Genomic DNA, 22,748 nt, shown 5'->3' on the forward strand with positions numbered 1-22,748 from the left:
GACTTTCTTGATATTGTAGATTTGGATGCTTTTCTGTCATTTGGTACATGGTCCTATATCTATATCTATGCTTGAGATCAGTGGCAGTATTTCTTTCCTATTTTCAAATTTACCTGTCTCGGTATCATGATCTAGTGTGTACTTGACAGTGTTTGGGGAGTATTTCAAGTCTACAGCAATTTGTCGGAGAGTCCAACCAGCATCATGTAAAGCTTTTATACAAACTCTCTGCTCTATTGACAATTCTCTATGCTTTTTGGACCATGGCATGACAAGAAAACTTAATATATAGTATTAAACACTGTTTTTATGAAGGTTTATTTGTGGAGTGCTATTAAATTGATATCTTCTACCATATACCGATACCATATGCTAGCTCCTTTCTATATAGTTAAGACACTGCATGGGGTACCATGACAGTTATTTCAGACCCGAAATCTGATCAGTATGTTCATTCAAGCAGAACTCTTATGACACATGCCTTTGGTACAAGTATATGGGAATTCTAAAGAATGATAAGTATTTTCACCCTGGCTCATTCAATTGTCAACAGGGATCAGTGAAGCATTACCATAGTGTTGAAATTTACATTCTGTAATGGCATTGAAGAATTAGCTCCATAAAATGGAAAGAATGACAAAATATTCTCTTCTCCTAACACTTTTACACAGTACTGTGTGTGTGTGTATATATATATGACTACAGTACTATTAACCTCATCGCAATGGGTCACGTGGCAAAGGCCATGTCATTGCGTTTGTTGACTTGCATTCAAAATTTTATTGAACTACTATTTTATGAATTTATGTCAATAAGTTTGGTATCAAATTGTAGATTATAATTCAAATTTTAGTATTATATGTTAGTTAATTTCTTAATTTAAAAGTAAATATTAAAAAAAACAGCTAAACATTGATTCTGTGTGGCATGCTGGTGTGTTGAATGTAGCACTGGTTCAAATTAGATGTTTGTGATGTCAAAATACAAAATATACAGTTTTGTACGAATTAGGAACTCAAACTACTGATATTGAAAAGCTAGAATATAAAATAAGAACCTCATATATTTTCTATTTGCTAAGATATCGCTCATGTACTGAATCAAACACAGTGGCTCCCCCGCCTACCTCTTTCTCTTTTTGGAAATGCTCCTTTATATACATGTACTTTTATATATGACATGAATAACCAATTGAAAGTTAGGAATGTCCCCCTTGTGGTTTTTCTCATCCATTTTGATGTGTTATTGTGTTAATCTCGTTCTTTTCACACAAGATTTCAAAGAATAAGGTAAGTCTTTAGTGACCTCAAAATTTCCTATTTTTTTTAGACCCAAATACAGCTTAGTTACTACACTTGATAAATTATAGTGAAATTCTATAGTATCGATACAGTAATTTCTGATTTTTTTGGTTATTTAAAATGTACATGTAAAACATAAAAAAAATTTCTTTTCACATCCTCCACGGGTAAAACTTCATAAGGCTTAGCAACCTATGACAAACAGAAATGAGTACAATCATCATAACTAGAAGAGATAACTGTTTACTTTACTTTATGAGATTGTATTTTACAAAATGCTAGTCCACTAAAATGCAGCCAAGACAGGTCACTTTTTAAAGACTAAAGGTCAGTTTTATATTATTGGATACGGTATCATGAGTGCATGTGCTCTGCATCATTGTAACTTCTGTATTGTTAGCCAGGCATTGCTGGAAGGTCAATATAATAAATATAATAATTACATATAAACATATAATGTTATGAGATTTAAGCTATTTAGACTAAACATTTGTGTTTATGTGTTACAATCTGTAGTCATTCTAAAATGAAAAAAGCATAATTTAAGTTTATTTCCTAATTTTTTTATGGTGGTTATGAGGCCGGTCAAATTAACCCCATAGAGTTAGAGTAGAGAAATTAACAGAAAAAATATAAAGTTTTAGTGAAAACAAACATTTGAAATGTATTTAGGAGGTTTTAGAGATTACAAAAACAATATTTGAGGTTGTTGGGATGAACAATAGTTTTTAGTTGTAATATGAAAATCACTTCACACTTGAAATGGTAATGAAACAGACTTGATATTTTCACAAACAAATCTATAATAAGATATTTCATTAAAAAAATCTGATTTTTTGTGTACGAAAGACTTGTAATCTTTACTAAAAGTCTACCAAATTTTGTGAAGATACATTTACTGCATTAAAAGTTATAATTTAAGTACGTAACTCGTGTATATTATACCAAGCCTGCCGCGAAAGGGTTAATGAAGAAGAAGATGGTTGATGAAAGACAAATCATTTTATTTACAAGGGTCGAACATTTTGGAATACACTCTTTTTTTTCTTCAGTGAAATCTGAAATTTGTGTTACAAAGATAAGTATTAACTAAAACTATAATATCATAATTGCCAATTTAACTAGCTGTTAAGAGAAATGGTAAACGCAATGATAAAAAACAAAACAAAGGATTATAGACGTATTGCAAAACAGTTGAGTTTTAAGTGTGCAAAACGAATAATTTTAGATCTCAAGAGCTTTGTGAGTTGTTAACAGTTGGGTGGTCCTTAGCTATGAGTAAACGTTCTTTAATGTAGAGTTCAAGGCCTGAAAATCCTGTGGTAATGACAGAGAAATCATTATAAGAAATTTTGGGACCCATGGTTTCATAATGTGAATGAATGGATGAGTGGCTGGGTTTAAGTATTGGACAGTTGGTTTTGTTAGATTCTCTTAAGTGTTCACAGACTAGTTTTTAAGAGGCATTTCATTTTGCCAATGAACATGACTTTACAGTATTCTGTATGGCCAACCCAAAGTGCACAAAACTAGATACCTTCTTCACCCTATTCTCTCAGCTGTAGGCTCCTGCAATTACCGGGTTTAGTGCCACATGGGGCAATTTGTTGAAAGTCATTTCAGAGATAATATTTTGGCTTTCAAGGGTCTTGATAAAATGTTGGATCTTATCTTCTCTCTTAAAAGTTAGGTATAACAAGTTGGTATCTAGTTTTTGAATTTACAAGGGTCACTGAGCTAGGGTTTATTTTATCAATATAATCAACTTTTTTCATAATGACAATACCATTATGTTTGTCTGCTTTAGTGACAACAATGTCTTTGTTTCTGGACAGAATTTTAATAGCTTGTAGTTCAGCAATGCATAATGGATAGGTAGGATGATAGAGCTATATCTGTAGTTTTCTGTGCTATCATGGACACAAATGGCTAGAAAACTGTTCACGTGAATTCAAACCTGTTCTTTACAAATGCTATATTGATGACACTTTCTTGCTGTTTTTACAATCGAGTCACGTTTTTAAGTTCCTTTATTACCTTAATTTCCAACATCCCAATATCAAGTTCACATCCAAACTTGAGGAAAATGATTCATTGGCTTTCCTAGACATCAGGATTACCAAAGAAAGTAAACACTTTTATACCTTTGTTTTATCATAAAATAACTTTTACTGGCTTCTACACCAATTTTAATAATTTTATCCCCAGCTTCTTCAAACATAATCTGGTCAAATCATTATTAAACAGAATTTTTAATCTTTGTTCGAATTATTCTATTTTACACAAACAAATTACCATTCTGTATAAACACATGTTAAATAATGGCTGTCTGACTGGTTTTTTTAATGCAGATTACATGCAATTTCCTAAACAACAAATTTCTGAGTCATTAAGAATCAGACAGTCTTTAACTAGTAAACTTTCTTTAATGTAGAGTTCAAGGTCTTAAAATCCTATGGTAATGATGGAGAAATCATTATATGAAATATTGTGACCCATGGTTTCAGAATGTGGACAAATGGATGAGTGGCTGGGTTTTTAAGTAGTGGACAGTCGGTTCTATTAGCTACTCCTACACATTCATGGATTCTAGTTTTCAAGTGGTGTCTTGTTTTGCCAACAGTCACAACACACATATATTTATACACGAGCCATGAATGCAAACGTTTGTATTGAAATAAGTTTTTAATGTGAAGGCTAGATCTGTATATTAGTTTGAACTGAATTTGAGTGTAGAAGTTTTTTAATTAGAGAGGAGAGTTGTTTTTTTAATTTGAAGGGATTGTGAACCCATAAAAGGGAGGAAGATAACAGGAGGAAATTTTGGGACGGTGTGCAAATTGGCTGGTGGTTCAAAGTTCTTTAGATCTAAAATTATTCTAAATTTACAAACTTAAAACTCAACTGTTTTGCAGTATGTCTGTACTCCTTTTTGTTTTTATCCTTCCATTTACCATTTCTCTTAATAGATAAGTAAACTAGGAATAATGATATTATAGTTTTAGTTAATACTTATCTTTGTAATATGATTTTTAGATTTCGATGAAAATGGAGTAAGTGTACTTTGAAACATTCCAACCTCCTAAATGTTTTGAAATTTATCAACTGTCTTCATCCTCGTTATTAGACTTCGGTTTTCCGATCATGAATCCATGGCTACAATACTGTCTTGGGCAGAAGAGACACCACCTAATGTAGAGAAGAAAGAAATGAAGCAACTAGAACACTGTAATTTTAACTGGACTATGTGTTACAGCATGAAAACTAAATAACTGATAAATTTAAAAAATGTCTATCACTAAAATAGGTAGAAAACATGATATGATACATATAACATGTATACAGTCAGAGTGCACATGTCATGACCTTTTACAGAGTTACATTCAAAATTTAATTAAATAACTTTATTATAAATGTACGTCAATAAACTTGGCATAAAAATCTAGCTTTTAATTCATATTTTTATATTATCTAAGTTTAATTTCAAAAGAATTATAAAAACGAATTCTCAATGTTCACTTGTGTGTATCACATGGTGCATCTATGCTTTGAAATTCTCCCCTTTGTATTTCATGTATTGAATACTACAGTTTCAACCAATTAGAAACACAAACTATATATAATTACAAGTAAGAATATAAAATTTGAATCTCCTGCTTTCCTAAGATATCAATAAATTTGTCAAACCACCAGAGAAGCTCCTACCATTTCTAACTGTCTGTCAGGATCATTATCTAATTACCTGTATTGCCAATGGACATGTTTGAAACCAATAGAAAGAGCAGATACTCTTCTATGTAAACCTTATGACTTTTCCTTTCATTTACTAGGAGAAACGTCAATAGAATTCATAGTTTGTGAATGTACCTAATCTAGTGCTCCAAGTGTCTAAAACCTTTTTTTAAATCTATTCATAGCTTACTCAGAAAGCAGTATAAATTACATTAGTTTTGGGACATTCTATTCTAGTGAATGATATATTTTTGTGTTCTAAAATGCTTATTTGACAGCTACATAAATTTTTATTTAGACAACCATCTTAGTGAAAAAAAAGTAAAGCTAGCACAGTTATACCCACAAATGCAGAGATCATGCAGGTTACACACTGCTTGTGAAAATCACCTTTCATTTGGACTGACTCAGTAAAGGCTATGTAAATTCACAGACATATCTTTAGAAACAATACTTTATTTAAAAAAAAATTGATTATTTGAGTACAATAGACTTGTAATGTTTACTAAAAGCTTGCCAAATTTTGTGAAGATACACATAGTACATTCAGAGTTATAGTATGTATAGTTTAATGAATAAAAGGTCGGACAGATTGAATGAGCACATATGTAGATGGTTAACCCATTTATTAAAGTCTGAGCTTTCTGTAACAAATTCTTTACCTCTGATATATGCCCATTTTCTCAAATATCTATGACTGTTTCTATAATTCTCTGTACAGTAGCTGTTTTATTTATGGAATAGTATTGAGAATACAATGCTACATTTTTTTTTCTCTCTTAACTGTTTAGTTTTGTCTTCCTTGCAAAATTCAACCAATTAAGTTTTAAATTACATTGTCTCAAATAATCTCTATACTTCCTGTCTCTAACAATCTTTTCCTTCTTAAGCAAAAATAATTTTGAAAAACTGTTGAAAGAAATTAGCACATAAATGTACTTAACAACATGTTATCTGATGAATTTATTATATCCTGGTCAATCTCTCATTTTTATGCTAACACTGTAATTTATTTTAATTTACTGGAAAAAAAAACCTACTCTTATACAACATTTTTGTCTCATTTATGAGACAGTGCTTAAATAAAATAAAAGTTTTACTAATACAAGCAATATCTATAAATACTGCACACAAATGTCACTGCTTTCCAACATGCAATATTAGATTTGTGTTACTTCTGTCTCGTATTTAATACACACATTGAATACAAACCTACTTTACAGGCCTTCAAAACAAAATTCAGTTGATGGACAAACACAAAGAGCAAGGGAGCCAAAACAGACTTCACTGTTGTATGATGACTGTGTGTTTACAGAAGATATTAAAGAACAAGGTAAACAGTTACATAAAATTAAGATTTATACCAACCTGTAAAATCATATTGATAGAACATTTTTCTTAAGTTATTTTTGGTTGTATTTATTTCTAGGTGTAATGCCACCCTTCCTTTGAAGACAGGTAAATTAACTAGTGCTGCTATTATATTTTTTGCAAAAAATATATGTATTTTTGACTAAATACTATGTAATAAACACAAAATAGTAGAAATTTCATATTAAAATATTAGTACACTAAATGTAAGTGATCTACATATAAAATACAAATATTGTGAATAGTTAGTTTTCTTTCATTACAGTACACTATTTCTTCTAGTGATAATCTAGCAAACAGAATATTTTAAGATATTGTAATATAATTCGTAAATAGAAATACATTTTTACATTTACCATACAACTGCACTTTTATGTGTTTCTAGTCACATCTACACATCCACAGCAAGATACTTCTCACAACAGTGTGCTTGGTAGTCATGTTGTGTCAACAGATAGCTCTGGGAAAACAAAACCAGTGATAAGATCATCAAAACAACAGGCAGACAGCGAGATTTATTATACTCATAGTAAAACACTTGTTCAAAATTTCAAGAATAATAAACCTCAACCACGAGAAAAGCAGGAAAGAACTTCAAAGAAAAATAGTAAACATCGAGACTCAAATATGAGGTCTAGAACCTTTGCAAAAATTAAATTGAGACAGAGTGGGAAAAACTTTGCAAAACAAAAAATAAAGAATGCTTTGCAAACCTCGAGAAAAGAAACAGAAACCATAAAAAAAAGAAAAGTTAAACCAGAAAGGAACACTGTAAAAGTACCAAAGGTGAGGAGAAGAAATTAATGTACTCTTTTAAGGTATTACACATTGCATTTAACACATACACTACATTGTCTTTGTACACTGTTATATTCAGTTATTACTAATCATTTATATGTTTGACAGTAAAAGAATTGAACCTGATATCTGCTATCTGAAACATACTAGTACTTTTGAAATTATGAAGGATTAGTTATTTTATTTGCAAGTCTTCAAGTTGCTTGGAGTATATAACAGAATTATCAAAATTGTATAACAGAAACTTGGATACATTAAGGGAAAGCCATTATAAACCAATCCAACTTAAGTTTGATTAGATGTATATGGATTTATTGTTTTTTATTTTTATTTTCTGTTTAAGGCCTGGTGTAAGTTTTGTATACCTGAGAATGTCAGGTTGCTTATCTATAATGTAGAGGTAAACACAAAACAGAAATTCTTTAGTTGAAATATCATGTATACAAAGATATATCTGATAACATTAACAAGAAAAATGATTAGAAAAGTATGTATTCACCACACAGCTAATTCTTTGCAACAGATATACTGTGTTAACCTAAATTAACCTGTACTTAATACCACATATATCCTAGAGTTTTGGAATATTTTATCTTTATCTTTTTAAAATAATTATAACCCTAAATCTTTCTAGAGATGAAAAAGTATGTTGAACATGGATTTCCTTAAGCCCACAAGAATAATGCAATATTAAGAGTAAGCTTAGTTTTCAAAGTAATTTCTAGGTATCTTATGAGGACAAACTTAAAACAAATTAAATGAGCAAGAGCCAAATTTTATTTCATACTGCAGGCAATCTCAGCAATGACTCTCATTCACTTCCATGATGTGCATAAATGTTTTAAATAAAAGACCGTACTTTAAAATTGCTGTATTCTAACAAAAAGAAAAGCAAATATTATGTAACGTGCATGGTTAAACGTTGCAGAGAGCCTAAGAATATGTTAATTATGCTATGGATAATTTGGGGGGGGGGGGGGGTATGTATGCCTATATAAAAAACTTTCATTAAAAACATTAGTCTTCGTTTGTAATTGTCAGTCTTTCTCTTTTTTTTTAATCCAGAAGAATTATCTATGTATGTGTTTATGAATATTTCAAAATATTATAGTTTAGTATCTTATATTAATGGCAGTTTTTTTGAGACAAAGTAAAAAATGGTGGGCTGGAACACTAGCCTGAACTCGAATTATAAACCTTAGAATGTATGATTCCAAGCATAATAGTTACAGTATGTTATTTTAGCAATTGAAATATCTGAAGAAATTTCATTGAGAAATCATTATATTTCATAATTTGTAAAAAAAAAGATGTACTATCCCAGCAAGAAAACAAGTTGCTCAACAATGGTGTTTTCTGAAGCTGTATTTTGTATCCTTGGTTATATTCTGAGTCTCTGTGCTATGTTGTAATGGGTTTCATTTTTCAATGCTTTTCTCTGAGAACTATATGTTGATGTAAAAGTAAACTTGTACTCTGTTTATCGGATTTATCAAGTTTACATTTAATTATGACAGAGTACTTCCTTTCATTGTGTTATATGTTGATGTGTTTGCACGTGTTACTAATGTATTAGAACTAAAGGTTAGTTTATTGCTTCATTATACTTCAACAGTAGCACTCTCTCCCATGTTTAGCAGCTCTTATGTTTAATCTAGTTTTGTTCTCAGTAGGGTAAAATTCAGACCTTTTTGTATTGAGGCCAATTATTTGGTAAGATGCAAAGTTTTCTTCAGAGATAACTCCATCATGAGACAATACTTTTTTCACTACTCCTATGGTCACAAATTTTATGGAACCTCTAGATGGAATATTTGTAAGTTTGTGGATCTTTGAAAGGATGTTAGGATTTAGCAGCTTTCTGGGAGTATCTAGAACTCAATGAGTATTGCAATCTTCCTCCTCCTTTTTTCAACACTTGTACATCAGGTAGATCTTTTAATTTTGGCTGTAAAAGGTATAAAGGAAGCTATGGTTCCAGACTAAGTTTTCTTTTTTGAAGTATACAAGGGATCAGAGTGTAATTTTTGAATGGCTTGTTATTTGGAGATTGAACGTGTTTGGTAATGTTAGAACTCCTTTTGGAGATAATTGATTTCTAAAATAGATATTTCAGAGGTTTTTTTCCTGCTCCCACTTATTAATCATCATCACAATCATTTTGGTCATTGGAACTGATTTTTCAAAACTATGTTTTCATCATTGTTATGGTATCAGCACTCTGTGTTTTCACTAGGACTGTCAATGTTCTCCAATGTATGAAGTTAATAATTGCTCAGGAGTATGAATGGCTCTTATTAAGAGTTTATAAGAAAGATTGTAAGGTTTATTGTGGAAAAACAAGAAAAAAATCTGATTATCTTTGCCAAAGAGCTTTTGAAACATTGATTGGTTAAATCATTTGTAGTGGCTTTCTGCCTTACTACACAACACAACAACTTGTATATGAATGACCTATAGAACAATATTACCACTCTTTCTGTAAGGCAAGCCACTCAGCTAATAGATTTTTGCATGTTTTTAGAATTGGGGCAAAGATGTTTGATTGCATGAATATGTGATCATTCTTTAGTGGTGACTTTCAGAATAATAATTCTTAGCATAAGCTGAGGTGTAAGATGTGGCATTATTCAAGTAGTGTAGAGTCATCATCTATAAAGAAACTGAAGCAGAAAGAATAGCACACTGAAATTGTGGACACCAGATGGGTTGGTTATACCTTAACTTTTCTGGAGGTTTCCAAGGCACATCTCTTCACCTGCAACAGGTGCTGAACCCTAACTGCTGTGATCAGATCAACACTGACACAAAACCCAAAGCTAAGGAGTTTTTGAAACTAATGTCCACTTCTAGGTCAAGCTGACAGCACAGTTTCTACTTGCCCTACTGGACATGATGTCTAGATCCTCATTGTCCTTTCAACAATAAGTTACTGGTATAGTTGATCATAGAATACCATCTGAGAACCACTACACAAAATATCTAAAGGAAAGATGAGAGGTATGCTAGATGTCCCATAGGTATGTACTGAGTTTGAAAGTGACAAGAACAAAGTTCTGAATGATCTTGAAGAGAAGTTAAGTAACCATTTCAAAAACATTACTGTTAATGAGGCTTCTGTCTTATGAAGAGAATACAGTCAGATTGCCAAAACAGATCCCAAGGTAAGGCTTACTGACCTGAAAGAATACATCTTCATATACCACCAATTGCTGAATATGACCCACAGAGAGCATTAGATCCGTGGCTGTATTCATCTCAATGGCAAAGACGACCTAACCCAGCTCCATATAGAGATAGAGGAGAGAACCTATGGGATGCTGTACCACACTTTGTTTCTTAAAATCACTTTACTTTTGAGAGTGTTTTAACCCGTTTCCTACAAAGTGAAAACCTTACAGATGCAGTTTGTTCTTTGTATTCAGTGATGGTTGTGCTTTTGTGATTACATATAGCTTGTAATTTCTGCAGACATTTATTTGTTCGTATGGCATCTTGTGTTGTCTTTGGCTGCAGTTTCTAAAAATTTCCTTGAAGATCTTTGAAAAAACAAACATATGGAAGTACTTTCACATTACGCTGGTCGACAAAATCAAACTTTTTTTTTTCTCACATCAAAGATGTAAACACACTTTTCTAGACCAGTTTTGTGTGCTGATTCAAAATCTGTTTCTAGTTTTCTTCTAGCCCTTTTGGTATCGAAATATTACTGGTGTTAATTTCAGCACAATTTAGGTCATAATCACACATTAGGCTAGTTAATGTAACAACTTTATTAATTTTTCAGTATAATTTCGTCTAACATTATACACACTATATACTTGATTAAATTTATGCAGTACATTCTTATGAAAAAAGAAATGTACAGCAGCTTAAATTATAATTAAGGCAATAACCTTTCAAATTTGATTGGTTTCATCACGAAAACTGAATGTGCTAGAGGAAAACCAAACACAAAATTGGAATCAGAGCTATCTAGCCCACCTATTATTATATCTCATGAAAATGACTTGTTGGCCATTGTTATTTTTGTCATGTTCAAAGCTCCTCTGTGTGAACTTGTGATGTTGGAAATGGTTATTTATTTTCTTGAATTCCATACTACAGTGTTGAAGTCCAATATAAATTACATCTGTTTCCTTTTTTCCCAGGAGTGGCAGGAACCTCTGTTCTTCTTTCTTTCCTACCTCCAGTGTATGGATACTAATTTACTGATGAAGAAGTATCATATTGGAAATTAACATTTTATAATCAAAATGAAATTAAAAGTGATACTTCTGATTTTGCATCATTTGATTTTCTACCCATACTGGTAGCTTATAAGATTAACTAAAGATGATGAAGATATCGACAAAATATAGTATAAATAAGTATAAAAAGTGGTGATTGGACTAGATGTTCTAACAGTAGAGGGCATAAGACAAGTGGAAATAGCTCCAAATGATATAAAGAAAAGCACATTAGTGAACTTATTACAGTTCTAAAATGTTGACTTTAATATCATCAATATTAACTAGTAATGTACATGCAGTTATAGAAGAAATTAACACAAATATTGAAAGCCTCTGTTTTTCAGAGAATTGAAGGTCATTTTTGTTTATCAAATGTTTTCTTTTTTTGCTGTTAGAAGCAGTATTGATCATTACAAATATATATTTTTTCCTTTCCAAGATTTCTGGTTTTCGAAAGATTCATACTTAACTATCCAATACCTATTGGAGACAAATATGCATTAAATTGAAGTTCATTTTGTTTTTCTGTTAAAACACAATGACTAAAATAGAGCAAAACTACAGTGGGTTAAATTAAGTACCAGTAAATGTGGTTTATCCCCAGAGTTACGTATTTTGGGAATTTTATATGATGATACGAAAAAGAATGTTCTAACATTTTGATCAAAGTAAAGACAGAATAGTTAATATATAAGCAAACACTACCAAAGTATTTGAGACAACATCAGAGTCAGAGGCAACACTAGGTACTTAAAAGACTTGAGGTTTGGACCCATGGGTGTGGGAATATTCGGCCTTTCAGTATGATATCCATCATGGTTTCTATTCTGATTTTTCAAGACACCAAATGGGGATTCAAAGCACAGGCTCTGTGTGCTAGTGTCTAGTGATGCTTCTGATCAGTGTTAATGTTTCTCCGTCAAGGTGTTCATTACAGTGCTTCAATGTATTGACTGATTTGGGAAAGATGTAAATTGGCCTGTATAGTGAAAATACAAAATCAGGTTTCAGATATTACATATTGTGATAAATTGTTTCTTATATTAATGGGCTAAAGTACTGAATTACAACTATAACAGAATATTAGTAACACATAAGTTCCAAGAAATGAATAGTTTTTATGACAGAACCTTGTTTCAATACCTTCAACAGCTTTACTTTTGAATGACTATTTTGTTTTGTTATATAAGATTTGTTAATTTAGTAAGTTGGAGAAAGTGCTAGCTGCTGAATAATGGACGTCCTACATTTTACAGCTATATAACTTTAATTATTAGAATTTTTGTTATGTATTTTTACTATTTGTAATGGACATTAAGACGATTCTTTTCTTATATTTGTTATTTATTGAGCACTGTTATGTAGTTTCACCCCGATACATCATGAAGGGGAAAAACCATCACTTAGATTCAATACTATTCAGTTAATGTTTTATGTTTATAAAATTTAAATACATGATTTTTAACCTATTATTCCATAGCACAAGTACAGTAAGTTTACCAACTTAAACTATTAAAATCTGAGTTTTGATTCCCTGTGGTGGACAGAGCACAGATAGCCCAATGAATGGCTTTCTACTTAATATCAAACAAAAACCATAGCATAAATTGTATGTAGTCAACCAGATGAGTTAAATGAAACAGGTTATTAGAAAATAATGTAATATGAGTACTTGTAAAAGCATTACCAGCGGTAATAATGAATGTCTGGTTTTTTTTTCAGATTATATTGTTGTAATTAATCTTTCTTAAATTTTAGGTGTCAGAAAATAAAACCACACCAAACTACAATTTTGTGAAAAGCACCAGTACACCAATTAAAGATCAGCATTTAAAATCTGGTTTTGACAGCTGGGTTAGTTTTTGTTATACATTATATCAGTTTATTTGTGATATATTAAAAAAATATGATTAACATTATTGTATACATGTCTAAGAAATTACAAAAAAAAACCTTAAACTACACTTAAGAATGCATATTTACTGAAACAAACTATAATTTATATTTAATCATTATTAATTGTGTATAGATATTTGTAGTTTTTTCTACATCCTGAATCAACATCTAAATTGTTGGTAAACTTTTAGGCCTAACCAAAAATAAAAATATATTGTGTAAATTTGTAATTATTTGTTCAAATTTTCAGCCAGAGTTGTCTGAGGTTGAGCCTGTCAGTGAAGAAAATTTCCTCTTTCCAAGGATTTCTCATAATATAGACTCTGATGAAGCAGAAACGTATCAGTCAACGAATATTTTGGTTGGTATTTAATTTTTATATTTTTATCTGTTAGGCTACATTGAATATATACCTAGTAATGTTAAGTTATATTGATTAGTCTATAAATATATGCATAAATTTAATTAGAAAGGATACAATCTACTCTTAACTCTACAACTAAGAAGAAAAAATGGAGAAAAAGAAAGAATTACCAATGATACAAAGGATGAAACTGTTTTTTAATTTCTACAAATATGATCCAAATGTTCAAGATTTCACCTTAGTTATGTCATTAACCATTATAACCATTCATTAATCATGTATGTTTTATTTAATTTTGTTGTTGTACCTGAAGAAGGCCAAATAATATTCTGTCGAAACACGTGGTATATTCCTCTCAAAATAAGCCACTTTATTACACTTACAAATCATTGTTTACCAATTTGTTATTAAAATTAGCTGTCATAACACAGAAAGGGTGGACTGTTAGAAGCATTAACTTTTATATTTAGTACAGATTTTTGAATTTCTACTAAAATCTGATGTGTAAAGTTTGTATAATCATTGTGAGGTATTCGTGTTTATATCCTGATATTTCTTGAAAAAACAAGTTTAAGGAATCAAAGATAATAAAGGGGCAAATGTTTTCTAACAAGTATTCTTTAGTATTATTTGAAGTTCTTTTAAAATGCCATTCAGCATTAATAGGGTTTTTCATACAGTTTTTTCTAAAATTAAGTTGTTTGGACTTTTCTGTTGTAAAATGTCCAAATTCGAGACCAGAAAATATCATTTGCAAGTTTTAATTAACTTTTGAATATACTAGCCCTGTACTTTATCTTCATTGTCATAACTAAACCAAAACTGACTTTGCATAGTACAGTGGACAAATCAGTTTATGAGAATAATGTTTTTGATCTTCAAGACAAATGCAAATGGTTTGAAATTCTAGGCTGTATACAGTAGTGAACTTGGATATATGATGTGTTAAGAAATATGATAAGTAAACACTAACAACATTTAATACACTTGGCCCTCTGTAAAAAGTAAGCTCAGTTTTTACAATCAAGAAAAGAACACAAGGTAATTTCATATTTTTTTTTCTTTTCTATAAAGTCTGTTTCCAAGTTCTGCCTTACTGTAGCAAGTACAGTATATTTCTAGTTGTTAACAAGGTGTATTGTCTAATTTAACTTTTTTTTTCAGAGTAACAGAGAATGCACTGGCAAACCTCCAGTGTGTTGCATAGTGTCATACACAAATGTCACTTGGGAACAAGATATTATTCTCACCTCTAGGTCTACTCAGCTGCCACTATTTCTTGAGGGTTGTTCAGGTATGTAATGTACCATACATTGTCTTAATAGTTTAGCTGAAATTATGTATGTGTGGGTTAAAATATGGATGTTTAAGTTTATGTTAATAAAGATTTGTGACATAAATATTTCATTTATAAAAACAAAAAGTTAATATATACTAATGCCTTAAATTCCAAAACACACTTATCTCTTCTCTACACTGTAGCTTTATACCGATGAAATTTTCTCTTCTCTGCCCATTTAAGCATTGGTATGAATATTACCTTGCTTGCTCCAGCCTTTATATCCCACTATATTGCCCAAAGCTAGTTCAATCTTGTGATTCTCTCCACCTACATCAAATCGCCTCCTATCCCATCTTGTGATGTTTCTGATTTGAATTCACAACTTCACTTCTCTGATATGGAGTCTCCTAGTGCTCCTACTTTGACACCTCCGGTGCCTCGAATTACCCACGTGTCAGGGGGGGGGTCTTTCCACAGAGGACATCCAATCCATCATATGCAGAGAGGTGAAGTTTTACATGAGGTCTGATATTTCTTCTCCTTTTGGCTCAGAGGCTGAGCTTGCAGGGGATCAAGGGTGGACTGGTGCAAAATTACTCAGACAGCTAATCACAAGTCTTGGACAGACATCCTGCCTCATTTCTGCAACTAGTATATCTGGCTTATAATGTTTTGAGCATTCCTCCTTTAGCTTACAACTCTCCTCCTTCTTTGTTGAGAGGAGAGTCATTTAGTTGATTACCTAGTCTTTCCACCTTTCCCAGACATTGCTGACCAATTAAGAGAGGGTGCTGCCATGCCTTGTTCTCCCCATTTATCAGATAAGCATGCCTTAGTTTTACATTGCTTGGAGAACCCATATTTAGATTCTCAGCTTCATGCCTGGCTTTTTTGCAAGCCATTGCACAAAGTCAGGGATTGACCTCTTGAGTGGCACCTTTATAGACATGGTCCATTTGGCATTTTTCATTGTACATTTATCAATGGAAATAGTTTACTTATCGTCAGTGGTTTCTTGGACATGGTTTTAATTCTTCTCGTCTCACTGTGCCGCATGTTTCTCAATTTCTGACATGGTTAATCGACAAAGGTTTGGCACTTTTGTCTGTTTCTCTGTATAAGGCAGCTCTGTCAGCAATTTTTTTGTTTTTTTTTGGGAGACAAAGTTTTTGAGTCCCCAGGTTTTGTCCTTGCTTCTGAAATCTCTTCAGGTTATCCGTCCTCAATATCCTTTCTAGGTTCCTAATTGGGATATCACAGTGGTTCTCCATGTCTTATTGCATCCACCCTTTGAACCTTTGGTGTCATGCTCCCTATATCACCTTTCTCCTAAGACAGTTTTGGTGTTTGCAGACTTCGACATTTTTTTTGTGTTTGCAATTCATGTTCACAGGACTCTTTACCATTCCACATATGTTCTGTTGTATCCCTATAGGTCTGTACTCTATCCTCAGTCAGTTCTTAAGCAGAGTGGATGTGCTACTGCAGTTTTCTTTCTTAATATTGTAATCATTTGTTTGTCATTTGTGGTTCATTCTGAACCCCACAGTATTATAAATATAATATTCTTTAAGTTATTATACATAAGGCATTTTGACCCACAATACCACTCATGATACTAATATTTTACTTTACCAGTTGAGGGTTAAGACGTAAGAATAAAGATTGCAGTATGTAGCCTTTTCCTGTGCAGAAGAATTAGAATGTGTTTATACGACTTTGACACATCCAGTCAACAATGATGATTAATTATATGCACAAACTGCATAGAAATTTAGAAATATATTACGTGAATACGCCTATCTGAATAAAAATATATTCCCTACTAATTATGAAAGAATAAAATTTATGAGTATTTCAGTCATTAAATGTATACCAAATGTCCTACCTAATTCCACTTACATTCTTCTCCTCAGTTTGATGGTAAGATGTTTTAAATTTAGTTTCCTCTCTGATACAGTCATTTCTTGTCTCTTCTGCTGATACCAAAACAGTTTCTTTCTAAAATTCTTTGTGTTGTATTTTGGCAAGTTTCTACTCCATTCTCTTTGTCAAGGACCAGGTTTTGCTGCTATATGTAATTGCTGGTGTTACAAGTTGAGTGTAAACTTTGCATATAAACACATAGGCAATTTGCTATTGGAGATGTTTTCAGCTTCCCAATGGTACTCCTTCCAGTTATTATATGTCATTTCACTTTTTTAAATGGTTTGAATCCATTTTCACAAGTTGACTAAGTAGCTGTACTGGTTCATCTTGGAAATGGTGCTATTTGATAAACATTGTTTTAGTCTTATACAGGTTCATCTTCAATTTCCCATTCCCACTTTATAGATTTAGCTTAGTCATCATAGTTTTCAGTTCTTTGGCATCATTTCAGATCAGAACAATATCTTAAGGTCAAAGATGGTTTAGTCTCACTATGAACAGTAACTCCTTTATCGTTTCATTGAAACTGGTAGAAAACTTGTAGACATGCACAGAATATCAAACATACTGTTGGTGTAAACATGCTTTGTAATCACTATGAGAAAAACCTATACACTGGATAGGTGAAGAATAACTCAATAACACGTGTTGATCAAAGTATAGATTGAACTGGACCTCCCTTGAACTTAGACTTCAAGATTAAACAGTTTTTGGATTACTAAGTTTATTTATTTATTAATAGTTTTAGAGAGATAGTTTCACCTTCTTTTACTCCTCTGATCTTACCACTGACTTTTATGTATTTGAATGTTGTTGTTCCACCTGTATATATTTCAGTTATAATATTGATGTATTGTGTGTTTATCTTAGTCATTGTAGAGTTTGTATGATTGCATTGATTTTTATTGAGTTAAATGACTTATCAAGGCATAGGGGCAGTTTGTCCTCCCTTGTTTTGTTTGAAGATGATCCATTGTTAAGTGTATACTTCTAAAGTCTACCTATTTACGTGGTTGATTACTAACATGCTCAGATGTCAGGCTGTTGATGACTATTTTTAATGTGTAAGTGTTAGAGAGTAGACTGATTGATTGGCATTTCTTGGATTCATTTTATCCTATGTTTTTATGTAGTGTGATCTCTTCTGAATTATTCTATCTGGTTGGGGATTTTCCTTCTTGTATTCATTTTGTGAACAGTATTGCTGGCATTTCTGTATAAAAATATATATGTATTCTTTTTGTCACTGTTGTTCATGCTTTACATGTACTTTCATATCATGACCTATGTTTCATTGAAAAAGAATCTAATAAAAAAACAGAATTATTGTGTTAAATGTTATACTAGATATCTTATTTTGGCTTATGATAAATTGTATTTGGATAATTTTTGATTGTCTTATAACTGTTGGAATCAGTATATTGTTTATTTACATCCACGTAATAAGATAAATGATGTATTGACATACAGATGTTGTACGTTAAGAATTAAACTAATCCAAAAGTGTTATTGGTTCTAAAATAGAATTGAGACTATCCAAAAATTTACCATTATTGTGCTATCATTTAAAATTTCGATAATTGGAAAATTAAAAAGCAGGAATTTAATGCACACCTAATGTGGCTAATGGTAAAATTGTGGCTTCATTGGTTTTTCCTGCTTAATATTTATTGTTTCAGTTATTTACATTGTTACAATGAAATGTTTTGTTATTTTTTTGTAGGGATCTTGAATGACAAAAAAAAAGTTGACTATTAAAAGACATATAAGTGAAGGCAACATCTTTTTTAGGGGGGTTGAATAGTGTTTGATGTTAAACATAATTTGTATTTTGTATTCCAGATATATATAACATTATATCCATTCCTTTCTCTGTACTTCATATGGTATTTTGAAATTTTCACTAGATTAATTCCAACTCATTATTTTGTAGGTGATCCAATTGCCATGAAATGGAAATACTGAAGGTGAAATTATAAGTACTCTTTGATTTACTTTTTGTTTAATATGTGGAAATAATTTTTTTTTTACAACATTAAGTAAATATTAAATATGTTATTCAGTTCAGATTCTATTTTATGTTGAACATTTCATGTACTGGAAATAGTTGTTAAAAATATATTTATTTATAATGCTTTGTAGAATTTACAAATAAATAATTGTAGTGATCACATATGCTACCTATTTAAGACTTCTGACTTAAACACTAATAGTATAATTACAACATTTGTTTATGTTTTGTGATTTCCCTACTCAGTCTTTAGCTAATGTACATAAGGTTGAAAAAGAGACCAATAGTATTTTGTAGTTTTAACACCACATTGAAATTCTATATGACTTCAGTATATTTGAAATATATAAAACATATTGCTTTAGTTGACTTGTGTTTTGACCATACTGAAAGTTCATCACTTCACAACTGACTGCAGTTCTTTCATTCTGATTTTTGAAGAAACTTTATTTGATTGCAAATATAGTGCTGTTTTGATTATATACTATAGTAATCTTGCCATGATCAAGCTACATATAATTGGGTAATAAAATGGGATGCAAGCCAAAGTATTATCTTTCAGATAATGTTATTAAAATTTTTAAGTACAATATCTTTTTAATAAGTAATTGTAAATTTTACACAGTTCTAGTGTTCCATGCCAAGTATGAAAAACAAGCTAAAAATAATGCTCCTGTGTTTTCTTGATTAACAGGTCTTTTATTATAGCCTTCTGGTGGCTCAGTGGTAAATCTGAAGGCTTATAACACTAAAAGTTGGGTTTCGATACCCACAGTAGGTAGAATACAGATAGCCCATTGTGTATCTTTGTGCTTCACAACAGTCTGTTATTAAAGTCCTAATGGACAAAACTACAAAAATTTATCATAGAAATCATACCAGTTTAAAAGCTAGGTTGAAAGGTTGCAATAACTGATATGACTTTCATGTTACTAAATTTAGCAGGAAATATATTTATGGTGTGAAATAACATTACTGAATATACCTGATGGGTTAGAACTGTTGTATAAGAAGCTTTTAACTCAAGGGAGGCTGATTTGATAATACCAAGTTCACATTGTGAACTTTTAATTACAAGTAGTATAAGAACAACCATTAATTTTCTGATCAAATTAATGTACAAATATCTTTCAGCAACTTTAATAGAGAATGAAACATTAGGTCTCAAGTGAAAATAAACTACATTAAAGTGATATATCAGAGGAGGAATGATTTTTTTTTTCAGCAGTATTATTATGGTTTCTTGATCTCTGTTAATTGTATCTATTTATGGATACTAGTAATGCAAAGTTGAAGCTGAAATAAGATGATTTGCTTTGTAAGCTGAAGGTAGGCATGATTGTTTAATTCTGTCTGGAGCTTCTCAAGGGCCACCTGCTCTAGCTGTTCTTAAGTTTGAAGTAGCAGACTAAAGGAAAGGCAGCTAGGCAACATAACCCACTGTGTACTTTTGGGCTACTCTTTACCATTACTCATCACATTATTACATCCCATAGCTGAAAAGGTGAGTATAATCGGCAATGAGTTTTGAACCTGCAACCCGTACATATTTAATTAAGCTTCCTAGCTATAAGGCTGGAGAGTAATGAACAAAATTGTATTGTACAGCAAATATTTAGAATGAACATTAATGTTCTTCAATCCTTTGATAAAACTTTTTGATCAAGGTGAATAGTGTTAAGCATGTTACTGAAAAAAAAGAGTAACATAATGCCCTTACATATTATTTGATAAAAAAAGATAACACGTTATGTTACTTGTCACAGTTCTTTTCTTTGTCTTGTCCTGTAAAATAATTGTTGTGATTATTCCTTACTTTTTAAAAATTTAAGTCTTGAAATTAATATAATTAAGTGTATGCCAAACAGATTGCTTAATGCGCATGTGCAGAATTAGCAAGATAAAAATTAAACTAAAACCTCAGTGTTGATAAAGCTTGTATGAAGACATTTTCTGACTTGTTTTTGATATTGGTTTCAACAAGTACTTAAAGGAAAATCATGTTTGATACATCATTTACATATTTATTAAAATTTATAAACTGAAATTTACTTTCGATTTAAAAAGTAAAAGAGTACTAATGTAGGTGCGAAACAATGAAAAGTAACTAATATTATTCCTTCCATTAACATAAACATTAACATCTAAACATAAAAAAGTTATTTGTACTGTTTATCTCATACACCCCTGTATTTCAGATCACTAATATGAGAATTATTCTACTGTTTGATATCACCTTTGCAGCTAAGTAACTACAGTTTACTCTGATTTAGAATAATCCATAACAATGCATTACAGGCTGAAAATGTACTTATAACAGGTTATTGAATTCATTGTCAATACTTTACTGAGGCAGGGGCCTGGTATCATCTAGTGTATTGGGCAATTCATTTGCAATCTGTGGGTCCCAGCATCAAAACCTGTTGTCCAACATGCTTTCCCTTTCAAGTGTCAGGGTAATTATAATGTTATGGTAAATCCTACTATTTGTTGGTAAAGAGTAGCTCAAGAGCTGGATAATGTTGACTAGCTGCATTCCCTGTAGTCTATCACTGCTAAATTAGGTACGGCTAGCACAGATAGCCCTTGTGTAGCTTTGTGCAAAATTTAAAACAAACCAAATCAAGCCTTAGCTGAAAATTCAACAAAGAAGTAAAAAAACCTTGGTACAGCTGTGATGTTTTGTAATACATTTTTTACCTAAGTTTTGTTAATGCTTCGTGTAACTTGATCTTATGATAGATTTTGATATCAAATAAAAATTTGAAAGTTTCTTGCTTTTCATATGAGGGGTGGATTATATAACTATACTGGAATTATATTATGAATTAAGGACATTAATATGAAGCTCAAATGGCTATAAAGTAGTAATGTCAGTCATATGTAGACGTAAACTCTTTTGGCTTTCAATTATGGAAATCAGCTGAAATGGATTTCCCTTAGAATGATGGGTAATTCTGAGTTATCTTACTTTGATCGAGTTTGAGAAAAAAAAGAGCCTGATCACAAATGTACAAAAATTCAATGAAACATTTTCATTCAAACTCACAAACACAAACAAAATAATGTGAGTATAGAATGAAGGACAATAACTTTACAGTTACCTCTCCAAACTCTCTTAAGAACTTAAAAGATGTTTAGAAAGAATTAGTTAATGTTACAGATTAAACTCTAGGAGAGTATTACTATTTATGAAGAAAGGACTTCAACTTCACTTACCAAATTGAGGGCTTGAACTGAAGAGAGAGAACATAAACTAGAAGATCATAGTATTATATACCAAATTTTATAACACTGTTTTCAGGAAGCATGCACCACATATTGTCACTGTTGGTCAGTCCCTTTGAAACATAAGAGAGGTTATTATAACCTTGATATATCACCTTACCTATCATTGAAGGACAGATGATGTGCAGCATTACAGCCATACCACCCATGGGAAGAACAAGTGTGACCTCAATAAAATGATAAATTAACAAAAATGACTGGAATGAAATCAACTTTGTTAACCATGATGTGTGAAAACTGCACATGCTCAGAAATAACCGATAAGTATAGAATAATACTATATTAATATAAGAAGGTATACCCTCATGCTATACTACACACAAAGGTTATGTGTCTGCACTCTGTTGGATTTCTTGTACTTGTTAATAGTAAACATCTATAAGGTATCAGATGAGCAATGTGCTTTCTGTTACTCATAGTTTTCAGTTAAATAATTGATTAGAAATAACATTATTTATTGAAAGAATAATTGAGGAAGGGTCCAATTAGTATGCTTTAGGTTAGTGTCTAGTGGCTTTGATTGTAATGTTAGACATGTAAATAA

At 31.3% G+C, this 22,748-nt stretch overlaps 1 protein-coding gene across 8 annotated transcripts in view; it reads left to right on the plus strand.

Moving 5' to 3' along the window:
• Positions 1-22,748, plus strand: part of LOC106461176 — a 72,133-nt gene that overhangs the window by 29,913 nt on the left and 19,472 nt on the right. For 6 of the 8 annotated variants that reach the window (XM_022388040.1, XM_022388042.1, XM_022388038.1 and 3 more), the window contains exons 9-14: positions 6,257-6,366; positions 6,790-7,190; positions 13,193-13,288; positions 13,581-13,691; positions 14,859-14,988; positions 18,839-18,872. In XM_022388040.1, the coding sequence (XP_022243748.1) occupies positions 6,257-6,366; positions 6,790-7,190; positions 13,193-13,288; positions 13,581-13,691; positions 14,859-14,988; positions 18,839-18,870 (880 nt within the window). In that variant the 3' untranslated portion in view covers positions 18,871-18,872. Of the gene's footprint in view, positions 1-6,256; positions 6,367-6,789; positions 7,191-13,192; positions 13,289-13,580; positions 13,692-14,858; positions 14,989-18,838; positions 21,434-22,220; positions 22,585-22,748 lie in introns of those variants that run through there. The other 2 variants (XM_022388044.1, XM_013920971.2) reach the window with 2 other exon arrangements.

The sequence above is a fragment of the Limulus polyphemus genome, unplaced genomic scaffold, assembly GCF_000517525.1.
Source record: "Limulus polyphemus unplaced genomic scaffold, Limulus_polyphemus-2.1.2 Scaffold909, whole genome shotgun sequence".
NCBI classification, from domain to species: Eukaryota; Metazoa; Arthropoda; class Merostomata; order Xiphosura; family Limulidae; genus Limulus; species Limulus polyphemus.